Here is a 25,233-nt window from a genome sequence, read left to right as displayed (position 1 = left end):
CAAATTGTCAAAAATCTCAGGGTGATGTCAGGATTTTTACCAGGACATTTCATTTATCTATATGGCAACCCTAAGTACAAACGTAAGTTTTTTTTTAAATGACAAGCTCCGTACAAGCATCTACTCGTGGTTCTTATTTCCGAGCCATCAGTAATACGCGCGGGCCCACTCACTGTCGCTCAACCTCAGCCCTATGAATCATTAGAATCGTCATGTATTATAATTAAACTAATTAACCTGTGCATGACAACATCTCTTGTTTGTGATAAAATCTAGCAGTGGTCAAGGCGGGCCGACCCTTATTGTCTTGACCACAGAACTAGGAAGGGATAGAAGTGTCACACGTGACACTTTAGTGGCTAGAAGGCCATATACATTTATATTGTCAACTCGGTCTGTATGGAATTTAATCCTTATGTCTTTACTTTAAATGCGAAAGTAAACCTGACTGTCTAATGTACCTCGTGACGCCTAAACTATTAAATCGATTTACATGAAATTTAGTATGGAGATATTTTTTTATTATGAGAGCAAACGAGCAAGAGGGGAGATAGTTCAAAACCATGGGAAGAACATTTTTTAAGAGTCAATTTTAGGTCATTTTTAAGAGCCACAGAGAGAGTTTGAGATTATGATATTATGAGAGAGATTATTACGATATCTATCTACTTATTTAGTCTTATGTATAGTAATAAAACTGTGTAGTATATCTTTGTAGAGGGTCACCAACGGTTGGCTGAAATCAGCGCTGGGTGTTTATTATAAGCTTCAGCATTATGCTGAGCCAGTGTCCTATTCACAACGCAATGACACATACTTTCCTACGTGTTGTCTATTGTACAAACTACAAATATTTTTTCTTATATCTGTATGACCAATTTACGAAAACTATAAAGACTTAAAAAGCGTGGATGGAGAGGGCGGAATGTAGCGACGCCGGTGTAGTTAGGAATACCTACTATAATATTTATATTTATCTGATTGTCAGTTCTATGGTCTCGTCAGTCCGCTATGAAGGATACCGCAGCTCAGACGCAGCACTTATTCTAATAATTACACCTAACACACAATACGTTATTATACTCTAGTTAAGCAGGGAACTGCACTTAAATTAAAATTATATCCAAACACGAGACGCCGACGATTACATTACATTGTATTCGTGGTTGCTAATTTAATCACAATTACGGATTTCAAATTCGTGAAAATAATGAGCAATGTAACTAATTGTACAATTAGATATGCTTTATTGTGTAGCTAATATGGCCTCTCAAGCAGACGATCGTGGGTTCAAACATTTACAGCTGAGTTTTTTGAAATTCATGTGCGAAATTACATTTGAAATTTCCACGAGCTTTACGGTGACACCTGTACAAACCTGTGAAGCATTTCATTGTGTGTATGAAGTTCCCAATCCGCACTGAGCCCGCGTGGGTGCTGCAGCCCTCTCATTCCCGCTGTTACTCGTAACAATTAATGCTACGGCCAAGAGCGTATCGGACACGCCCAGGACAGGGTTCCGTAGCCATTCCGATTCCGAAAAAATCAAACAATATTTTTCTAAGGATTTCGTATTGTGTACTGAATCTTCCAAGTTTAGGTATATGTTATATCTTAGGCTGCTATTTTACTCTTAAACTACTAATAATTCTCAAGCAATGTTAGCCGCTATAATTTTCCTTTTAAATTTGATATATTTACTACCTTTCTGAATTTTTCAAATTTTTCCACCGAACAGTTTAGAGTTTAGAGGGGCGGGGGGGACGCTCGATTTCAATGAAAATTTGCACATTAAAGTTAATATTTATTCGCAAACACATCACTGAATAGAAAAAATGTGCTAGCAACCCCAATGGTTTTAAAAGACCTATCCAACGATACCTCACAATATAGGGTTAGTCAAGAAAAAATCATCGTTTATGGGAGGTACCCTAATTAATTTTTTTTATGTACCACTGTCGGCGTGACTGATATGTATATTCATGTCAAATTACAGCTTTCTAGTACTAAACGGTTTCTGAGCTTACCCGCGGACAGACAGACAGGCAGACGGATAGACATGGCGAAACTATAAGGGTTCCTAGTTGACTACGGAACCCTAAAAAAGTCTGANTATGAAATAGTATTTATTCACAGTTGATATGTAGCGTCCAGATAAGACATTACCGCCGCTAGCCGCAGTCGGTTCCACGTGTTGGCAATACTGTAAACATCTTGCACACCGGCGCGTGGAACTGCGCGGCGTATTCGAGTTAATTTGAATTGCCCAGAAGGCCAGTCGAGAAGCGGAGCGACATTCCTTCCGGCGACGCGGTCCTGAACAGAACTCTATCCATTGCGCTAAACTCATATCCTTCCTTTTCCCAGTTTAATATTCCATTGTAAATACTTTCCTTTTTGATAATCTTTATTATACGTTCGTGTGCCTCTAAATCTCTTTTCATTAATTCATCGAAGCCTCAGGAGGCGCACCTACACTGGTGACCCGCATTGGACAAGAAACGCAAAATTCAAGCAAAATTCAAGTAAGAATATAAAACCTACATAATATTGAAATGTCAAAGGGAAACAGCGCAAGTGACAGCGATGGCGCCGTTTTCAAAGTCGGTGTACGAGCACGCCGTTTTGGCCGCAAGAGCCTGCGCTTTGGTTTTCGCAGATGGAAGCGCAATTTTCTTTGTCGGGAATAACCGCTGATTCTACAAAATTCAATTATGTAATTAGTCAGTTGAACATCAATACGCGGTAGAAGTCAAAGACATATAAATTCTCCGCCGGCCGAAAACCGATACGTCAAATTGAAAAACGAGCTTATTTCAGATTGTCATTGTCGCAGGAAAAGAAATCGCTGCAATTATTACAAGGTGAGCAAATGGGCGATAGGAAACCATCGCAATTTTTACGCCAGCTGCGCATTTTGGCTGGAACTTCAGTGACGGATGATTTTTTGCGCACCGTATGGTCAAGCCGGTTACCGAAAAATTTACAGGTCGTAATCGCATCGCAGCCAAATTCAACGCTAGATGAACTCGCGGATTTAGCTGACAAAGTGCACGATCTTGTACCACAAGAACCGCAAATATTTTCCGTAAAAAATGACACTGACAGCAAAAATTTTTCAAATTCAGATTTCGTGGCAATGGCAAAGCAAATGGCAGAACTAACATCGGAAATTGCTTCGCTCAAAGCGCAGTTCAGTAGTAGACAACCGCACTCAAGATCGCGCTCGCGTTTTAATTCCCGCAACAAAACTCCAGTCGGACGTCAAGCGCGGTCACGGTCTGCGTCGAAACCAAGAGACCCGTCCATCTGCTGGTACCATTACAGGTTTGGAGACAACTCTACTCGCTGTACCAGGCCTTGCAGTTACCCTGGGTCGGAAAACTTCGACGGCAGCCGGAAGTAGCGGCTAACGACTGCCATACCAAACCGGGCCGCCTCTTCGTAATGGACCGTTCCTCGAAAGTTCTCTTCCTAGTAGACACCGGGTCGGATTTGTGCGTATACCCGCGCACGTCACTCAGTGGCAACCGACCTAAGAGCAGCTACGAGTTAACAGCGGCGAACGGCTCAGTTATATCTACCTACGGTTCGGTGCAGCTGAAACTTGACTTGGGTTTGCGGCGAGCATTTAATTGGAGATTCGTTGTGGCAGACGTTGCTAAACCCATCATTGGTGTTGATTTTTTGTCCTTCTTTAATATTATGATTGATTGCAGAAAACAACGCATTATAGATGGCCACACTACTCTTTCCGCTGCAGTACCAACCCAAGGTACATCCGAAGACATCTCGTCAGTGAAGGTGATGTCAGGGGAATCCAAGTACCACGAGATCCTACGTCAGTATCCCGACATCACCCGACCTTCAGGTACACAAAGGTACCCAAGCATAATACGGTGCATCATATACGCACACTCCCTGGCCCGCCGATTGCGAGTAAGCCCCGTCGCCTTCCTCCGGATCGCCTGAAGATCGCACAAAAGGAGTTCGAGGATATGCTGCAGAACGGTACAGCTTGTCAGTCTGAGAGTCCATGGTCTTCTCCGCTTCATCTAGTACCCAAGAAAGATGACGGTGGCGACCATGCGGCGATTACCGTGCCCTTAATGCGCGTACGATTCCAGACAAGTACCCGATCCGACATATTCAAGACTTTACGCAGCAACTCGCCGGGAGTACAATATTTTCCAAGGTTGATCTTGTCAAAGCCTACAACCAGATCCCAGTTTATCCGGATGACATCAAGAAGACAGCCATTATCACACCTTTTGGCCTGTTTCAGTTTCCATACATGACGTTTGGTCTCCGGAACGCAGCTCAAACGTTTCAACGTTTCATGGACGAAGCGCTGCGAGGTCTGGATTTCTGCTATGGATACTTGGACGATATTCTGATCTTCTCTCGAAACGCAGAAGAGCATCACCAACATCTCCATCAACTATTTCGTCGGCTGTCAGAGTATGGTATCCTCATCAACACTGCAAAATGTGAGTTTGGTGTAACGAACATCACCTTTCTTGGCCATGAAGTGTCCGCAGAGGGGATCCGTCCGCTGCAGTCTAAGGTACAAGCAATCCAAGACTACCCTGTACCCAAGAATGTCAAGGAACTCAGACGATTCCTGGGCATGTTCAACTTCTACAGAAGGTTCGTACCAGGTGCATCAGCTTTGCAAGCGCCCTTGAACGTCGTACTGTCCGGTCCGAAGAAGAAGCCAACGCAAGAGATCGAGATGACAGAAGACATGATGCATGCATTCGAGTCATGTAAGCAAGCTCTCTCTCAAGCCACTCTTCTCGCTCATCCGCTGACAGACGTCGAGCTCGCTATCCACACTGACGCCTCAGACGTTTCCATCGGCGCAGTCTTACAGCAGCGCGCAGCACCGGAAGCCTGGGAACCACTAGCATTCTTTTCAAGACCACTGAATCCTGCTCAAAAGAAGTATAGTCCGTATGACAGAGAACTGCTGGCTATATACGACGCTATCAGACATTTTCGTCACATGGTCGAGGCCAGACCCTTCATCATCTATACGGATCATAAACCTTTGACGTTTGCATTCACCACCGCTAGAGACAAATGCTCACCGAGACAGTTCCGATACTTAGACTTCATCTCACAGTTTAGTACGGACATACGGTACGTAGCGGGAAAAGATAACGTTGTTGCAGACGCACTCTCAAGAGTAGAAGAAATAAATGGGTCAATCAACTACGAAAGCCTTGCACGCGCTCAAGATAAAGATCCTGAACTGCAAGCGCTTCTTCAAGTTGACTCATCATCATCATCATCGTCTTCATTGAATCTCAAGAAAATCAAATCTTTTGAAAATAATTTCGAAATTTATTGCGACATCTCCACCGGTAATTCAAGACCTTACCTTACTCAAGCCTTTCGTCGTGCAGCTTTCAACTCATTGCACGGTTTGAGCCAGGTGCAAAAGCAACTGTCAAAATTGGTGACGCAACGATTCGTCTGGCCCGACATACGCAGAGATTGTCGCCGTTGGGCGAGAGAATGCACAGATTGCCAGAAAAACAAAATTTCACGTCATACGTCATCACCCATATCATCATTTCATACACCATCACTTCGTTTTTCACATGTCCACATGGACATAGTAGGGCCATTACCATTTTCTTGTGGTTACAGATACTGCTTGACGGTCATTGATCGCTTCACCCGTTGGCCTGAGGCCTACCCCTTGGCTGACATCACAGCGGAGACCTGCGCGCGAGCCTTCATCGCGGGCTGGGTCGCCCGCTTCGGCTGCCCTGTCAAAATCACCACAGACAGGGGCAGGCAGTTTGAGTCCGAGCTGCTCCACACCTTGTCATCCATCCTCGGGGCAGAGCACCGGCCTACCACATCCTATCATCCGGGCCTGCAACGGGATCATTGAGAGACTCCACCGCCAGCTCAAGTCCTCAATCATGTGCCACTCCAATACGCACTGGGCTGAAGCCTTACCCTTGGTGCTGCTGGGCATCCGCAGCGCTTGGAAGGACGACTTACAAGCTTCAGCAGCAGAGCTCGTCTACGGGGAACCTCTACGTCTACCTGGCGAATTCTTTACGCCTACGAAGGGCACTACGGTCGACTACACGGACTTCGCAGCCAGACTTCGTGACCACATTGGAAAACTCAACCCAGTCCCGGCCAGTCATCACTCGAAGAAACCTTTTTACATCCCGAAAGAGTTGAGCACGGCCGAGTACGTTTTTCTTCGTCAAGGGCACGCGAAGAGATCGCTAGAGTCCCCGTACTCAGGCCCGTACAAGGTCCTCGAGAGACGTGACAAGACCTTTCGAATCATTTTAAATGGAAAGCCGAACACCGTGACCATCGATCGACTGAAGCCGGCCTTCATGACCAGCGACACTATAGATGAGGACACATCCAGCAGCCATCAATCATCAACAATACCAGAGCCTGAACCGAGCAACGTCAGAATGACGCGAAGTGGACGATATGTAAGATTTCCAGATCACTATCGACCATAGCAGGCAATGGTCTCGGCGGGGGAGTAGTGTAGCGTCCAGATAAGACATTACCCCGCTAGCCGCAGTCGGTTCCACGTGTTGGCAATACTGTAAACATCTGCACACCGGCGCGTGGAACTGCGCGGCGTATTCGAGTTAATTTGAATTGCCCAGAAGGCCAGTCGAGAAGCGGAGCGACATTCCTTCCGGCGACGCGGTCCTGAACAGAACTCTATCCATTGCGCTAAACTCATATCCTTCCTTTTCCCTAGTTTAATATTCCATTGTAAATACTTTCCTTTTTGATAATCTTTATTATACGTTCGTGTGCCTCTAAATCTCTTTTCATTAATTCATCGAAGCCTCAGGAGGCGCACCTACAATATTAAACTAAACTAACTTAACCTAACCAACAGCACACACACCGAATAATTCCACCAAATACAAATAGTTGAGTAAAGGTTGACTGGCAGAGATCCCTGCAGGGATAAGTCCGCCTTTGTACTTAACACAACTTTTATTTATGTAACCTTTTTGTTTTTCCTTTTTGTACAATAAAGAGTATAAACAAACAAACAAACAATAGTGAAAAAGATGCAGAATACGCCAAATACCAAATCTCCCTCTAATAATATTTGATAATATCCTGTGCTGTATGTGTATGGGTATTGCATATAATATGTTATTTTGCTTTGCTACCAAAACAAGTGGGCAAGGGTGGACAGCTGGCTCCTCCATAAAGTGGACCGGCAAGAGGGGGACACGTTCCTCATCTTCAGTGCTCCGGAGGACGTGGTGCAGACCCTGATTGAACGGGAGCGCCGACTCTGCTACATGCTAGGGTCGGTGTACGTGAAATTTCAGGGTCCGAAAGGTAAATTTACCGAGCACCTGCCAACGGACACGGGCCACGAGGAGGAAGCCACCGGCTCCAAACAGGAAGCCACCGGCTCCAAACAGGCGAAGGGAATGAAGCCAAGGGAACACCCGGCTGACCCTAAGCCTCCTCCACAAGCGCAGTCGAGCCCCCTGAAGCCGACCCATGAAGCAGAGGACGAGGAGGAGCTGCTTCTGGGTTCGGAGGGAGGCTCTTGCGCTGCGGGCCTAGGCAACCTGGCCCTTGGGGATCAGATTGGGAGGAGATGGAGGTGCTGTCGTCAGATGGCGAACCCAAATCCCCCAATCTGTAACCTCATACAAGCCAACCTCCACCACAGTGTGACCGCAACGGCTCAGATGCGGAAATGGTTGGAGGTCAACCCAACAGCCATTGCCCTGATCCAGGAGCCGTGGGTCAGGAATGGCATCGTATGCGGACTCCGAAGTGCAGGAGGTAAGATAGTCACATACACGGGCCCGGATAATCCACGGCCTGCATCTACATCTCCAAGAACATACATGCGCATGCTCTAACGAGTTTCTGTTCTAGAGATCTGTGCGCTATTAAAGTGCATAGAGCGCAAGATCACAGCCTGCCAGAGGTGGTCGTCGCCTCAGTCTACATGCCAGAGGCTGATGCACCACCGCCACACGACATGACGAGGCTGGTAACCTACTGCGAAGAGGTCGGATTGCAGCTCATCATTGCCACTGACTCCAACGCACACCACGTCCTTTGGGGATGCAAGTTACAAACGAGAGAGGTAAGCTTCTTGTTGAATACCTGATGACCACGAATCTGAATATCATGAATGTGGGATCGGAACCCACTTTTGTGAATAGACGTAGCAGAACGATCATCGACCTAACACTGGCTACAGAAGCGGCATCAGGAACCATCTCTAACTGGCATGTGTCCAAGGAGATATCATGTTCTGATCATAGATGGATCCGCTTCGACATGCAGGTAGTTACAGTCCCTGTTTCCCCAAAGCGTAACCCACGCAAAACCAACCGCGTGCTTTACGCCAATAGACTGGATCAGCTGCTCGGGGAGCGGTCGTGCCCAGACAGACTCGTGGGGACGGGACAGATAGAAAAACAGGTAGATATACTGACTGATAGTATCACAGACTCCTACCACGCTGCATGTCCTTTATCAACCCGTCAGAGAGCACCAACAACAAGGTGAAATGGTGGGGTCCTGAACTGGAAAGGCTCAGGAAAAAGGTAAGACAACTATTAAACAGAGCAATGAATACATGCGCGGATCTGGACTGGGACAACTACAAGGAAGCCAAGTCCAGATACAAAAACGACTAAGGTACAGAAGTACCGAATCGTGGCGCAAATTCTGCAGCAGCATAGAGACCTGCGTACAGGCCAACAGGGTAAGAAAAGTCCTAGCAAACCAAACCAATCAGGTAGGGGGCTCCCTAAAAAAGCCAGATAACACCTTCACCGGCACACCAGAGGAAACAGAGCGCGTACTGGTACAGACACACTTTCCAGGCTGCCACATCATGCGCTCAGTCCACTGGTCCGAGGAGGAGACAGTTACAACCGAGGAGCACTGGCAACAAGCACTCGAGGTAATTAGCCATCAAAGGTTAAATGGGCAATTAGTAGCTTCGACTCCTTTAAATCCCCAGGCCTGGATGAGATCTTCCCGGCACTCCTGAAGTGGGGAGGACATCGACTGATCCAAAGGCTCACCACCGTTTTCACAGCGTGTTTAGCTCATAGATACATACCGAAACGGTGGAGGGAGGTAAAGGTAATATTCATCCCGAAACCTGGGAAAAGCGACTACTCCGAACCCAAGGCACACAGACCCATTAGTCTCACCTCGTTCTTGCTGAAGACTATGGAGAGGCTCTGTGACCGGGATCTGAGAGAACATGCCCTAGCTAAATACGTCTACACTCACACCAGCATGCGTATAGCCAAGGTAAATCAACAGAGTCAGCTCTACATGCAGTGGTCAGCAGAATAGAAGAGGCCATTGAAAATAAATCAATGTGCCTCGGCACCTTCATCGACATTGAAGGAGCCTTCGATAAGACCAACTTCAGCAGCATCACTTCGGCCCTGACAAGACACAGAGTGAATCCGGTCATGGTCGAATGGATAGGTAACATGCTCAGCAAAAGAATCATCAGACTCAACTCATCTGAGACACAACATGCACTGGTAGCCAGAGGATGTCCACAAGGAGGGGTGTTGTCACCACTACTGTGGAACATGGTAGTAAATGACCTCATAACCAGACTTAACCAACACCATTACTACACGATCGGGTACGCTGACGATATTGCTATATTAATAAGCGGTAGAGTCAGCAGCACTGTGTGTGACGTCACGCAGCAGGCAATACGGATCGTGAACGATGGTGCATCGAAAACGAACTAACTGTCAACCCCAAGAAGACAGAACAGGTAATGTTCACAAACAAACGACTGCTGGGCAACTATAACCCCCCAGATTGTTCAACACGGAACTACAGTTCAGTTCGGAGGTAAAGTATCTAGGAGTAATACTGGATAGCAAATTGAACTGGAGTAACCATCTCAACAATAAGATCGACAAGGCCACGGTGGCTTTCTGGCAGTGCCGTAGAATGGTAGGTAAGCAATGGGGTTTATCACCCAAGGTCACTCTATGGCTATACCAGTCAGTCATCAGACCTATAATCAGCTACGGTGCAGTGGTTTGGTGGCCACGAACCAAACTAATCACCGTCGAAGCAAAGCTACAACGATTCCAGAGGCTGGCTTGCATGGCAACCCCGGGTTGTATGAGGACGACTCCGACTGCGGCCCTGGAAGCTTTGCTTGGCCTGCCGCCGCTGCATCTGTTTATCCAACAGGAGGCGGGAGCGACGGCGGTTAGACTAAAAAAGCTAAACCTATGGAAAAGCGTAAGTGTTCCACACGCCAAACTGCTTGATGAACTGGTACACAGGGAACCACTCTTTGAGGCGGTCACCGACAGGATACCCAAACAGTACGTATTCGATAAAAAATACAAGATACAACTACACGAAGACCCGGGGGAAGGACTCAACTTGAAAGAGCTAAGGATCTTCACGGACGGGTCAAAGACATCAACTGGTACAGGCTCTGGAACACACTCAGAGGACCTGAATATCAACATATCAAAGCCACTAGGAGCCCATAATACCGTCTTCCAAGCGGAATGTATGGGAATCATAATGGCAACTGCAGCGATTGACTCCAGGAAGGTACAGGATTTTCCTATCCGTATACTTTCTGACAGCAAATCGGTCTTGCAAGCCCTGCAGAGCGACACAATGACATCAGGGCTAATCTACGAGTGCCATCGAGCTCTGACGTTGGTAAGTGAGACAAACACCATAACACTACAATGGATAAAAGGACACAGTGGATCGCGAGGTAACGACGCGGCCGACCGATTGGCTAGAGGGGGTTCGGACATGAAGGTCTTCGGTCCCGAACCCATTCTACCTCTGCCCTTTGGATGGCTGCGCGGCAAACTGCGACACAACACCAAGGTAATGCACCAACAATATTGGACGAACCTAGATACATGCAGGCAAACCAGAGAAGCCCTCCCGACGATCAACTCCGGATTGTCCCGCAAGCTTCGCGGACTTAGGAGGGATCAACTCCGACTGCTGGTCGGTGCTCTTACTGGTCATGCTTTACTAAACAAGCACTTACATAATCTAGGTGTTACAGACAGCCCCCTGTGCAGAGCATGCATGGAGGCAGAAGAGACAGCCACTCACATCCTTCTGGAATGCTCTGGTGTGGCGAACTACAGGGCACTACACCTCGGATCACCGGGGTCACTGCAGGAAGTCGCCGGCAACGTGAAGGGTCTGCTAGGCTTCCTCCAGGAGCTAGGCTGGCATGAATAGTGCCTACAGCCTAATCACGCAAAATAGGCGCACTTAGACGTCGAGTTGCGGAAAACAGCCCGCTAATACCTATACCTATACCTATGTTATTTTTGTTATTTTTATTATCACCATGCCTCTTGCTTTGTGCCTTATGCCCGTCACTTGGTTAAAACGTGGGCTTAGTCTTAGCTGTGTGGGTAATATTTAAATACCTGTTTAATGTGTTTAAAAGAGAGTACTTATGTGTTGATATTTTAGTTTTTATTGTTTTTTATTTTATTTCATTCTTCATTTTTTTTTTTTTTACTTTGCGTGCCAATCTACCTGCTATGTAAGCCATTCTAGCTAGCCTGTCAACGGGGCAGGCTGAAAACCAGCGCTGGCAGCTTCTGAGCAAGCGCAGCATAAGCTGAGCCTGTTCCTTTTGCCACACAGTGCAAGGGACTGGCAAACGCATTTTTTATTAGTTTATTTGTATTCTGTGTGCCTATCCTGTATTGTTCATGTTGGCAAATAAATCAATCTTAAATCTTAAATCTTAATAATATTATATATTTATAATTTATAATGTAACAAGTGGAGCTGTTGTTTAGCTCAAATTTGGGCTCTGCAGAAAATCAGCGTTGCTGCACCCACTGTGTAGCAACACATGCTGAGTGGAGACCCTTTTTCGGTGACAATTGGTGTCAACACCATACAATTTATTGTAAATTATGCTTGTATAGTAATATATTATTGTTTTTTGTGTTTGGTGGTGGTACTGTTGGGACCGTTAATAAATCATTTTTCTTTCTTTCAAACGAATATTTGGCGCATCTCTAATAATAAAGTACCTAGTATTCCAATCAATATGCATGTCAATTTATTTACATTTTTAATCAAACATTGTCCCAAGAGTACAAAAAACAGTACCCTGTCGCCTGATTATGATTAATAAAAAAATAATTTATAAGATTGACATTTTGCACACATTCAATTAATTATAATTTGAAGAGAAAGTTTACAGGGGACTGTTCAAATTTTTCATAACTTGATCTAGAGAATTTGTGACATTTGAAGGCCCCTGGAACTGGAGATCCCTTTCGAGTCCCACTGTTAATGCAATCATCATCATTATCCCAACCTATGTACGTCCCACTGCTGGGGACAGGCCTTGCCTCAGAACAAGAGGGCTTGGGCCATAGTTCTAACGCGGGCCCAGTGCGGATCGGGAACTTCACACGCACCATTGAATTGCTTCGCAGGTTTGTGTAAGTCACTGTTAGTATAACATACTTATAATTGTTCCAATTGTTTATTTAACTTTTGACAGCTCGAGTACTAATTAAAATAGTGATGCCCTGATGCGTTACTGATTCGATTTCTTTTAATGATTGATTTTATTCATGAAGAAGTTTTAATTGATTTAACACATTAATATTTTATTTTTGCTCAACATTTTGCATTGTTTTATAAAAATTCACAGGTGTTTAAGTTACTTTATCTTACAGTATATTAAAATAAACCATTTATGTTAAGTTATTATGTTTATCACTTCCGACGGTAATTTAGTAATTTTATCAATTCAGGCAACACTGGACGCGGCAGCGACGCCAGTTTGTTGTCACTCACGACGAGACGCCCGTGGTAGGTATAATTAAAAATAGTATTACAGTGCCTGTTTTAGTTGTTTTAACTTTTTAATCCCTAAAGGCATATTAATGTATTTATTATTTTTAAATGATTTTGATATAAAATATAATCACAATAATTTTAAATGTATGTTTTATTTATAAAATCGATTTACTTCAAAACGGTTTTAATAGTCTATGGTCATTCATTACGAATGGGAAATCACTAAGTGGGCGGTAACCGTCCATGAAGTACAGTATTCTCTGTGGTACATTGTACCTAAAATTATTGTAAAACTTCATGTGCATAATCTGTCAAAAGTTAAATAAACGATTGGAACGACTATAATATTTTTTAACAACAATTGGGACTTCTCATAGGAAGTTTTGGGTTAACGTGGTATCAAAATCAAAATCAAAAATCAAAAAGCCTTTATTGCTGAGAACGGATTATTTACAATATTTGCTTTAATAAGTTAGTCACTTTCAGCGTGTCCTTGTGACACAAAGGCCTCCTCCAGTTCTTTCCAATTGTTTCTTTGTCTTGCTAATCTTGCCCATAACGGTCCTGCAACTTTTTTCAGGTCATCTGCCCATCTTTTTCTTTGACGGCCTCTTTTTCTTTTTGCATTATAACGTGGAGTCCAGTCTGTAATCAATGTCGACCATTTTTCTCCCTTATCTCGCATCATATGACCGGTCCATTTCCACTTCAGCATCCTTGTCTTTTTGTTGACATCCTCGACCCTGGTTATCTTGGGTTAACGTGGTATTTCAATTCAAATGCGAGATCTAGCGGTTTACGCGAGCAAAGCCGCGAGGAAACTCTAGTGTTGAATATTTGCCAGCTTTGCCGCAATTCGCGCATATCCATGTATGCATTTGAAAGATTTTTATTCTGAATATTTGGCGGCAAAATAGGTTCAGCACTAGTGTAGACGATAGAGCGATATTGGCATCTTTTTCGAATTTATTCCATGCATAACCATAGAAACTAGTCGTGTAATCTATAGTTTGGGGTGTGAAATTTGCAGTTACCTTCGGAATCAAAATTCGCAACAAATTTCAAACGGTGTTGTTAACGGTTCAAATATAAATTTCGCATACAATTCAATACCTATAAAACTAAGATTCTTCAAATCTTAAGTACAAAATTACACAGCAAACTCCGGGCATATAGTTGATATTTAGGTATAAAAATCTTGCTAGGTTATAAAATAAACGATAACAAAATATGTTTACCAATTTGTAGCAGTGGATTTATAGATATATGAACAGTTACTTACGAATACATGGCGGTGAAATTGTATTATCACTTTTTTAACTAGTTTCAAATTACTTTCTCGTAAAAAAACGGGGAATAAACCGGCAAACGACAGAGTGGAATGGTTCAAAAGTTCCAATGACAGACAGGACACTAGGACAGACAGACAAGACAATAACTTACAGATTAAACAAAGAAAGAATAATGGAAAGAATAGATAGATCAAGATCGGTCATTACATCCAGCACAGATATTTTAAATTTGCAACAGTAGCGCCTCTGGTAATTATATGCAGAACTAGTTAAAATAGCGTCTGTAAATTGTCTCCACGCTGATCAACAGTGGCATCTATGTTAAGAACAATAGTCGCATTTGTAAAATTAGAGCAAACATCAAGTTTCATCAGCTAGCAACTAGCAATATTATACTAATTATTATTATTATTATCAGCCCATTCTGTCTCACAGCTGAGCAAAGGCCTATACTATACTAATAACAGATGAAATATATACCGAAAATACAAACTGAGACATGGATGCACAGAAAAACCAGAAAAAGAGACCAGCACTAGGAATCGAACTCAGGTCCTCAGCTTTCCGTGCTAAGTGCTATAACCCCTACACCACAGCTGGACAGGAATCTAGACACGAATTTTTCCTATGCATACATATCTCAAAAAATACAAAAAGACTCCAAAAAACCAATCATGAAATATATACTACACTAAAATAGACGTTCCGGCACAGAATAAGTAATAGTACAAGGTACAAGTACACAAGCTTCACTTCCGTACAAAAGTGACGTTTAGGCATAATAAATAAATAAATAAATAAATAATAATCATGCTTACTTCTTTGCCTATCGCATAACTCGTGTTCACTCGCACGCGGCACGTGTAGTGCTAGGGTTGCTACGCCCAAAATACACTAGTAAAGGTAGAAATGTCATCATCATCAAATGTCGTTTTAGCATAGTTGCACAATTAACAATGATATTAAATGAAATATACTGCGTATGAATAGGTACAGACGATTACATATTGCTTAACGTTGCTTTTGCTTGTTCGCTATTGCTTGTTAATTGTGAGGAGATTGCAGCCGATTATCATCTTGAAATAATTGAGCTAAAATGTGATGAAACATTAAATGAAAGCAGCACTTTAACAGGACTAGAGTCTAGGGGACAGATATCCACTTGTAGCGGAGAACAAAATCATGGGAGTGAGCCGCGCCTGTTCCAGTTTGATAAACGCTAATGTAACTAGTGTAGTTGTGTAACAACGAATGTGATTTTTTAACATTTATTGCGAATGCGAAAGCGAATGCAAATATCTGCTACCAACATTCGCGAATGCGAATGTGAATATTCAGTTTTTCGTTCTGGTGACAATTATCTATATGGCAGTCTCGTTCGAACGAAGTGCGTTCCGTTTGTATTTTGTTCCGAGAATTACAGAGTTTATACGAACGCATTGCAAACTAAATAAATAAATAATACCAAATGATTAAGTGAAGACTGATAATGTGATTACGGGGTTAAGTTATTTTTTCTTGTATAAAAAACATAAGAAATGAATGTATTTTGATTTTATTAACCCACTATTGTCTAATAATTGTATTTTTTTCTAATATTCATATTCGCAAAAATTTCGCAGAATCTTTGCGAATGAAAAAAAAACGCACATGAATTACGAAATTTGAGAGGCGATACGTCAAACCATATATTTTATTTTTCCTGTAATATTTGTTGTTTCAATTCTCATACTTGTCATGTCCTTTTAAAAAAAAAAAAATACATTTTTGACTTTTCTGACTGCTTCAGAAAAAATATATTTAGAATAAATAAATATTCATCACTGCACTGCACTGCACTGCATTACTCCCATTCTTGATATTTCACCGTGAAATAGTTTCTGCACCCGAATCACAGGTGGCGCTGTTGATATGCACTTGATAACGCCTAAACCTAAACGCCCTTACGCGCTTTTCTACGTCGTCCGTTGGTATAATTAATTAAGAAAACCAATTATGATACGTATCATTGATACGAGATTACCATTAGTACGAGTCCATCCATTTTCCGCTGAATTGGCCCGAATAAGACATGGCTATTTTAATGTTTAGTGTCCATGTAAAGTTATGGATGGACATACTATTGAAAGTTGTTGGCATGAGATAAACCCCTTTGGTTTTCCCGAAATTACTTAACATAAAAAAAAACGTGCATAGCATGCATAGATAGCAAAGCAAGCAACAAGCAATAAGCAATCATACATAGATGAGAGAGAGTGTGTTTACCTGTGTATACCAAGCAATAGCAAAGCGAGCAATTTCAAGCTCAAGCAAGCATTGTATATATACAAATTTAATTTATGTATTGCCGTTGCAACAGTCGCAAATTAGAATAGGTATTTAACTGCGAAAGTACGTAATTAATTCAGAACAATGGAAGATGTCCAAGAAATTATAGAAGAACCGATACAGTTTTCCAAGGGAATAAACCTGAGGTCAGTAACATTGTAGTATGAAAAAAAAAACAATTACTTAACTTTATTTTGTGAAGCTATTTTATTTAACACTAATGTTTACTCGCGGCTTCATTAGGTCCAGCAGCTGAATTGAACTTCCGGGATTTTTAAACATTCCCGTGGGTCATCGTTCATCCACCATTACCTCTCATATTTCGTTTTCTAGATTTTTTTTACCGTACAACGGCAAAAACTACTAGACACTGGCAAAATTGTCCTCCGATGGACAGAGCCTTATTTTTTTAAAGAAACAACAAACATTCCCGTGGGAATTCCCGAAAATGAACGTTGTTTTCATTGACGTTACATTAAGAACAATCATGGTCCCGTCAAATTTCATGACTCTAAACTCGACTCGATTGTTGTTTCGAGATTTTTTTCCTATCCCGTAGGAATATCGGGATAAACTAACTTTTTGCCAAATTTCATCCAAATCCGTCCAGCCGTTTCAGCGTGAAGAAGTAACAAACATACTCACTCACAAACTTTCACATTTATAATATTAGTAGGATTACATAACAATAAATAACATTGTAAGTACTACTTATTGTTTTTTATTAATGAGTTGTTTGATATGAAAAAAAAAAACAACTAACTTTATTGTATTAATACTAAAGATATAAATGTGTAAAGCTATCTAATAATATTACATAAATTTATTTAAAAACAATGTTAACTAATCTTGTACAATTATGAGTTTACATACATAAAAAAGAACTAACCTAAGATAGCTTAACTAACTGTAACAATGAAAATTATAAAAAGAATACCCCGTCTAAAAGATCTGCCTGTGGCAGGGTTCCCATGACACTGGCCGCATTACCCCTTTGGATCGCAGAGTGAAGTATTTTTATTTAAAATTAGGTACTTAAACAATAATAACATTGTACTATTGTTTTTTATTAAGAGTTGTTTGATAATGATAATGATGAAAATCAATTAAAACTGCTTATTTGATTGTTCCAGGGAATTGTTAACATCAGACACGGAATTTCAAATAGATTTGGACTTTAAGCAGAAGAAGAGTCTTGATCCCAACCTGAATGACGAGCTGTTCCAACTCTATGATGAGGAAGAAGAATCCAGGTTACAATACAAAACTTTATTAGTCACTTAGATAAAAGTTATTTTCTTGAACCCTATCTATCCATCAGGAATTATAAAAAATTGTGTTCTATTTGCATGTTAAACTTTAAGTCTCAAGTCATTATGGTTGTAGAGAAACATCATTAATTAATTTAATAGTGAATAGTTCACTGTATTTCTCATCTGGTTGGAATCTTATTAAGACTTGAAATTAAACTCTAAAGTAATCATTTAAGAGTCTAGCAGTGGTGTAGCTGCAGCAGGGCTAGAATCAGATAAATGACTATTATGTACCGGAACTAACAAGAGAAATTGGGGAGCTTACGCGTCGTATATACCTGACAATCTGGAGTATGTTGAATTCGTAATACGGAACAAACGATTGGGGCTCTATTAGGTATATTTTCTGCCCCAAGGCCTTTGGTTACCCAGGTACGCCTCTGGAGTTTTCTTTTAGTCTATATTTATTTTGAGGCTTAAGTGACTGGAGACTAATAATTATACTTTTAAGCATTGCAATAAGATTGAGGACTCAGTACATTTTTTGGTGGAGTGTGTATTGACTAAGGATAGCCGTGAGAGGTATTTGAGTGATTTGGACCTGTTCAATGATGCAGTAAATATATTATTCTGAGTTGTCTGTATCGGAAGATGCAGTACGAATTCACAGGTTCATCAAGCACTCCTTTGCAGCCAGATAATCTGGACATTGCAATAGAAGTGTTTGATGAATGTAGCCATCGGGTCTTTCAATGAGGCTGGCATAGTCACACAGGTGCACTTAAGCCTCCAAAAAAAAAATTATAGTTGAAGAGAAGGCCCTTAAAAACATTACTCACATTGTCAGGTAACACTTTGTTTAGTAAATCATCATTCTTATCAGTACAAATTTGAACATAATTTAACTAAGTGTACAATAATGCAAACCTAACAATACTAAAGCAGGACTTATTGTTTCTCAGTGACTGTGAGGACATTTTGAAGACCATTGAGGACTCAGCGGAGAAGCAGATGCTGTCGTCTCCGGAGTACCTGAGCTTCAAAGAACTTTCCGCAAAGATGACAGACTGCGTGGCCAGCGGAGACTGCAAGATCTTGATAATCGAGGAAGGTAAATGCCGAGAGATGCCACAAATATGTATAAATGTGTTTGTTGACCGGACGGCCAATGGCCAAGTGGTTAGAGAACCTGACTACGAAGCTTAAGGACCTGGAGCAGATATTTGTATGATTGTTCAATATGTATTTAAGTATGTATTTATCCATATAAGTAAGTTTATCCATTGCCTGGTATCCATAGTACAAGCTTTGCTTAGTTTGTAACTAGGTCAATTGGGTCAAGTGTCCCCATGATATTTATTTATGATATAGCATAGTACTGGGTGATTCAGGAGACATGAGAATGAACAACCCTATTCCTTGAGCAATTGGTAATGGATTGTTCACAATCATATTCAAGTAAAACCACACTTTTAATTACAGAGTGACCATGTCCTTAGTAAATCGTTAGATACTTTTTGTTTTGTACAAAATAAAAACTACTTTTTTATTTGTTATGATTATGAAATATCAATATCATGCAGTTTCAATCTTACCAGTCATTTATCCAATATGATAATAAAAAAATTAAGGTAATTTAATTAAAGGTTGTTTTTAATAGCATCAAAATAATGGTTTCGGATTCGCTTTATGATCTGACTTTTGAATCTTCAAATCCAGATTTCCCTATTTCTAATAATAAGCTCTCGAGTGGAGACCGCGGATCGGCAAGCGCAGCGTAGGACGTCCACCAACAAGATGGGCGGATGACCTGGTTAAAGCCGCGGGTTCACGGTGGATGCAGGCCGCTGCCAACCGAAGCAACTGGAGGTCTATGGGGGAGGCCTATGTCCAACAGTGGACGTCCTATGGCTGAGATGATGATGATGATGAATAATAAGTGGCCATGTGATAAGGTCAGCGAGGGTGATATGGACTAGAGCAGGGTTTCTCAAACTTATGGCTCCACATACCCCTGTTAAAGTTTCTAGACGACAGCGAACCCCTACCTCCCCCCCTCCCCCCCAAAGAAAGTAATAAAAGTGGCTGTTGGAGATACTAAGTTTATTTTTATTTCAATCATCATCAATCATAATTATAATGTATATTATTTATTTCAATAAAAGGTAACAAATATAGGTAAGAATCATCTTGCCAACGAAAATACAAACTGAAACAAACAACAACAAATAAGTTATAAATTTGGAGTTAAAAAATACAAAAAGACTCGAAAAACCAATCTTAATCATCTTGCCAGTCTTGCAGCCACCATCACGTAAACTTTGTCGCGAACCCCCTACCGTCGAATAGCGAACCCCTAGGGGTTCGCGTACCCCACTTTGAGAAACCCTGGACTAGAGCAAGGCAATACAAGAGGTGGTGAGCTTGTGTTTCGCAGAGAAGCGAGGAATAGAGGAGAATGGTAGCGGCTGGAGGAGGCCTATGTCCCGGAGACAACCTGATATGAATGAGGCTGGTGTCAACAAACTATATGTTGTATTTAATTTTATCAGTGAATAAAGGCTATTTTTATAATAATAAGTGTTAATATCCTAGGTGACGGACCATTGGTGCCTGTAGATGCTGAGGTAACAATCCATTATGCGGCGTATTGGGAAAAGGAGAAGATACCTTTTGACTCTACACTTACTATGAATTTTGGAGCTCCTATGGTGAGAGTCTATTTTTGATTTTCGTTAAGTTTAATCGAAAATTAAACAGGTCAGTTTTCATCAGTGGGAAAACGTCCACTGCTGAACAAAGGGCTCCCCCTTAGAACGCCATAATGAACGACAACTCACACCGGTTGCCCGCAACTCTCTTGGCGTTGGGCAAAAACTATCCTATGTCCTTCCCTGGGACAGAAACTATGCAATTAAGATTGGTTTTTAATTTGGAATCTTTTTGTTTTTTTGTATTTTTTTTAAATAAAAAATACAAAAAGATTCCAAAAAACCAATCTTAATTTGATTGCTTAATAACGATATCTCTTGTCCGGGTGAGCGGTTAGTTCCGATGGAGTGCCGAAAAGTTGCTCGATGAGGGCTACGGCATAGATGTCGCTAGTGTCGCTGCTTAAGTGGCTAAATAAGAAACAACTCAAGCTGAGATATGAGGTGCATAGGAGAAATTCGTGTCTGTATCGTTGTCCAGGTGGTATAGCACACGGCACGGAATGCCGAGGACTTGGGTTCGATTCCCAGCGCTGGTCTTACTTTTCTGGTTTTTCTGTGCATCTATATTTCAGTTTGTATTTTCGACACAAACTATGCGTTAACCGAATTTCATCTAAATCGGTTCAGCGGTTTAGATGTGATGAAGTAGCAAACAAACAAACAGACTTGCAAACTTTCGCATTTATAATGTTAGTGGGATTTAAATAAATAAACTGCCAGATGTAATGGTTAAAGGCTTACGCGTGCGAAGCCGTAAGTAAAATCTAGTAAAGAATAAACTTTCTTTTCAGAAACTCCGCCTAGGCTGCGGTAAGATCCTGCCCGGTCTCGAGCTAGCCCTGAGCACCGTGCGGGGCCCCACGGCCAGGCTGCACGCGCTGGTGGCCCCCAGCCTGGCGTGGGGGCCCATGGGGGTCCCGCCCCGGATCCGCCCCGAGACCGCGCTGTTCGTGATCGCCCTGTACAAGGTCACGGACAGGCGGGCGCCGGACACGTGAGTGCCTTATGTTACTACACGTGTAAGACTGCCTGTCTACTGCAGGCTGGCTAGTGAAGGAACGGAGCATCACGTGGGGGCAATGCGGAGGGGAGTTGCTGGAATGGTTTTTCATTCGCGAAGCTTTCCTACTACCGAAAACACAGTCAGTATAACCTAACCAATAAAAAGTTGGAAATCCCCCGACATTGTCACTTCAAAGTTCAATATCGTATCGGCTGAACCGATTTTGATAAAACATGTCTAAGAACCATCGCTGGAAATTAAAATAAAAAGGATTCAAATTGGTTCACACGTTTAAGAGCTATGGTGCCACAGACAGACAGACACACAGCGGTCAAACTTATAACACCCCTCTTTTTGCGTCGGGGGTTAAAAACAAAATAAATGACTTATTTTATTGAACAAACTTATTAATAAAATTTTGGTTCATTCCAGATTCAACGATTTACCAATGGAAGAGCAGAAGAAATATGAAGTAACAATCAGAACTGTCAACTCCCTCCACGCTGAAGCCAAAGATTTGTTTAGAAAAAAAAAATACAGGCCTGCGATGAAAAATTATCAACAAGCCATGTCCGTTTTAAATATTTCAAGGCCAGAAACCGAAATCGAGGAGGCAGAAATCAAGAGACTAAGAATCAATACATATGTTAACCTTGCTATGTGTTACTGCAAACTAAATAAGCCCAACTATGCCATATCTATGTTAGAAAATCTAGAATATGTCACTGATACAGACAAACACTGTAAAGCCCTGTTTTATTACGGCAAGGCGTACCAAATGCTAGGTAACAACGAAGAAGCATTGAAATACTACAGAAAATCATTAAAACTCGAGCCTAAAAACAAAGATATCGGCAAAACACTGGCTGAATTAGACGAGTACATAAAAAGGTCGGCGGCGAAAGAAAAAGAATTGTGGCAGAATGCGTTCGAATCCGAGCCCGCAAAAAAAGAAAGCGTCTATGACGTGGACGAGGATTTTCAAAATGGCGTCCGTGACATGTGTCAAGATTTGGCGGGAAGGCACGAGTATGTCAAATTTGATTTGCCTTTGGGGTTGACTAAAGATGAAGTGGGGTGTATCAGGTCTATGATTACGGAGTTTAAGGGTTTGACGTTAGTTGAAGACGGGGAGGGGAAGAGGAAAAAAGTTTCTATTATCAGAAAATTGTTATAATGCAACGAATGGGAATATAGGCTGCCAGTTGGCGCCACTGTACTGTAGACAAAGGTTCTGCCTGAAGTATAGTGGGTGGTTAGTTCGTTATTACGGCCGTGAAAACAAAGTTTACATTTAAATCTCGTTTACTACCTCAAAATCGTACCATAAAAATATCGAGCATGCCACAGTGTTGCGTAGTCCCGTTTTGTTCGAGAAAAAGGGAGGACAAAGGTTTCCGAAAGACAAAACTGTCGTATTACTGTTGCTGTTCGCTTCGATCAAGTGCACAGGCAGCCTAAATTGCAAGCATGCGAGAGAGACCAGCGAGTAACACTTTTAGGGCCTTAGCACTAGCGATTTGCGGCCGAGTTGAGAGCGAGACGAGCGCGCAGCCCTCGTAAGTACAGTAATAACAGTGGCGGAGGAGAATTTTGCCACCCTCTTATTTAGGGTACCTACTCATTCTAATCGGTCCGAATCGTAGGTGCGACATTTTTTTTGTTATGGAATTATCATCATCATCGCAGCCTATACATGTCCCACTTCTGGGCACAGTCCTCCTCTCAGAATGAGAACACTTGGGCCGTAGTTCCCACGCGGGCCCAGTGCGGATTGGGAACTTCACATCACCATAAAATTCTTATGGTATTTTGCTGCCCTCTAAATGTGCCGTCCGGGGCGGACCGCCCCACTGAATAATAATAGGGCGTCTTCAGCGCTAACGAAGCGAACTCGCTGCGTGCTCGATGCGCGCTCGCCTCGCTTTCAACTCACCCGCAACTCACTAGTATGATAAGGCCCTTATGTTTAAAAAAATATTTCTAAAAGGTTTATTATCAATTTGATAGAACATTACTTTAAATGTTAAATAGTTCTTAAGAAGTGAGATCTTTTGAAAAGATACTATTTTTATACTAAAAGATGTGGTGCTTCAGTTCCGGCCCATAAAACTGCCACTCCTGGGCACAGGTCTCTTAGAATGAGACTAGGATTAGTTCCCACGCGGGCACTTGGATAACAAACTTCACACACACCATTCAATGAGGGCTATTTTTTTGTCTTTCTAGATGGCGCCACTGTTGCGTGAGGTTGTCAAGTGTGGCTTTCAAAGTCTGTTATTACGGGCGTGAAAATAAAGTTTAGATTGAAATCAATTTAACACACCTTAAAACCGTACCATAAAAATATTGAGCAACCACAGTGCTGCGTAGTCCCGTTTTGTTCGGAAAAAAGGGAGGACAAAGGTTTCCGAAAAATAAAACTGTCTCAAAACATAGACATTCATTGCCTCGTAACGCATAATTGCCATAATAAATTTAGGTAATGCAAAATATTCACAAAAATTTTCTTATTATGAATAAACTCGCGTAGCTCACCCAAAAACTATGAGATTAGACCTCACGCTACACTAGCGCCACTAGCGGCGAATTCATACGCGATAGCCCTCACTTCACAAGTGGCGTGGCTAGGTAACCAAAGGCCCTGGGGCAAAAAATAAACTAGGGCCCCCACTAAACTATTGAAAATCGTTGGTTCCGTATTCGACGTACTCCAGATTTGTCATATTATAGTTCGTAAGTCAGAGTCCGAGGGGCCCCCTTAGCTTGGGGGCCCCGGGGTACTGCCCCGTCTAACCCTCCGGTAGCTACGCCACTGCTTCACGATAAAGACCATATCACCTTTAGGGTTCTATACTATTGCTAATAATTCGCTGTCCGTCCGTCTGTCACCAGGCATCTCATGAACCGTGATAGACAGTTGAAATTTTCACAGATTATGTACAACTGTGGCCGATGTAACAACAAATACTAAAATTAGAATAAAATAAATATTTAAGGGGGGCTCTCATAGAACAAACGTGATTTTTTGCCGTTTATTGCTAATGTCTAATGAATGTTGTACAGATAATACGGAACTCTTCGTGCGCGAGTCCGACTCGTGCTTGCTGCGTTTTTTAAATGTTTTTAAAGAACCAAAACATGTGCCATATCCATATTATTTAGAAGTGATTTTAATAATTTTGATGCATTTAATTTTGTATTGATGTCTACATTTAAGAATACATGTATTAAGTTTAAAATTTTTAGTTTAGTGACAGATACAACAGATATTCGATCTTGAGTGAGTCTAAAATTAAATCGAGACTTACTACACGTATTGTATTGTATTGTAAAACTCTTTATTGTACATAACACACATGAAAATAACATAACACAGGATAATAAGATGTACAAAGGCGAACTTATCCCTTAAAGGGATCTCTTCCAGTTAAACTTTGAACGATTGACAGGATATCAGACACAAGAGTAGACACTACAAGTACAATGAAAAGGTAAAAGAACCGAAATTTAAATTAACTCAAAAAAAAAAAACTACACGTAATTTAGAAATTGTGGATTAGGTCTTTTAAGAAGGAGCACATCCATATGTAGTACCAGAATAAAAGAAGATTTTACAACAAAAAAATGTTTTTGATTTGCTTCCCATTGAAAACTAAGACAAATAAAAATAAGCTTTCTGTGCATGTGGTTTGGCAGTTGGCAGCAATTTAATTTAAATTTTGTAGTCTGGTATTTACGACACAATTTAGTCGGCTACATTAATGCAAATTACT

The 25,233-nt window shown here is 41.8% G+C and overlaps 3 protein-coding genes across 3 annotated transcripts; all 3 read left to right on the top strand.

Annotated features, from left to right (window-relative positions):
• Positions 1-5,893: 5,893 nt before the first annotated feature.
• Positions 5,894-6,873, top strand: LOC141444776 (uncharacterized). Its single transcript, XM_074110412.1, has one exon. The coding sequence runs from the start codon at positions 5,940-5,942 to the stop codon at positions 6,507-6,509; it is 570 nt and encodes a 189-aa protein (XP_073966513.1). The 5' UTR covers positions 5,894-5,939; the 3' UTR covers positions 6,510-6,873.
• Positions 6,874-8,516: 1,643 nt separating this feature from the next.
• On the top strand, positions 8,517-15,382 carry LOC141444520 (uncharacterized). Its single transcript, XM_074110067.1, has 5 exons — positions 8,517-8,597; positions 8,792-8,959; positions 9,303-9,667; positions 9,852-11,223; positions 15,218-15,382. The coding sequence occupies exons 1-5, from the start codon at positions 8,517-8,519 to the stop codon at positions 15,380-15,382; spliced, it is 2,151 nt and encodes a 716-aa protein (XP_073966168.1).
• Positions 15,383-16,300: 918 nt separating this feature from the next.
• On the top strand, positions 16,301-24,894 carry LOC141444677 (inactive peptidyl-prolyl cis-trans isomerase shutdown-like). Its single transcript, XM_074110262.1, has 6 exons — positions 16,301-16,633; positions 17,621-17,740; positions 18,703-18,851; positions 20,336-20,451; positions 21,246-21,448; positions 21,890-24,894. The coding sequence occupies exons 1-6, from the start codon at positions 16,572-16,574 to the stop codon at positions 22,632-22,634; spliced, it is 1,395 nt and encodes a 464-aa protein (XP_073966363.1). The 5' UTR covers positions 16,301-16,571; the 3' UTR covers positions 22,635-24,894.
• The last annotated feature ends 339 nt before the right edge of the window (positions 24,895-25,233 follow it).

This window comes from Choristoneura fumiferana, chromosome 30, assembly GCF_025370935.1.
Source record: "Choristoneura fumiferana chromosome 30, NRCan_CFum_1, whole genome shotgun sequence".
In the NCBI taxonomy this organism is placed as follows: Eukaryota; Metazoa; Arthropoda; class Insecta; order Lepidoptera; family Tortricidae; genus Choristoneura; species Choristoneura fumiferana.
The sequence above is the reverse complement of the archived record's forward strand: the minus strand, read 5'-3'. Positions and strand labels throughout refer to the sequence as shown.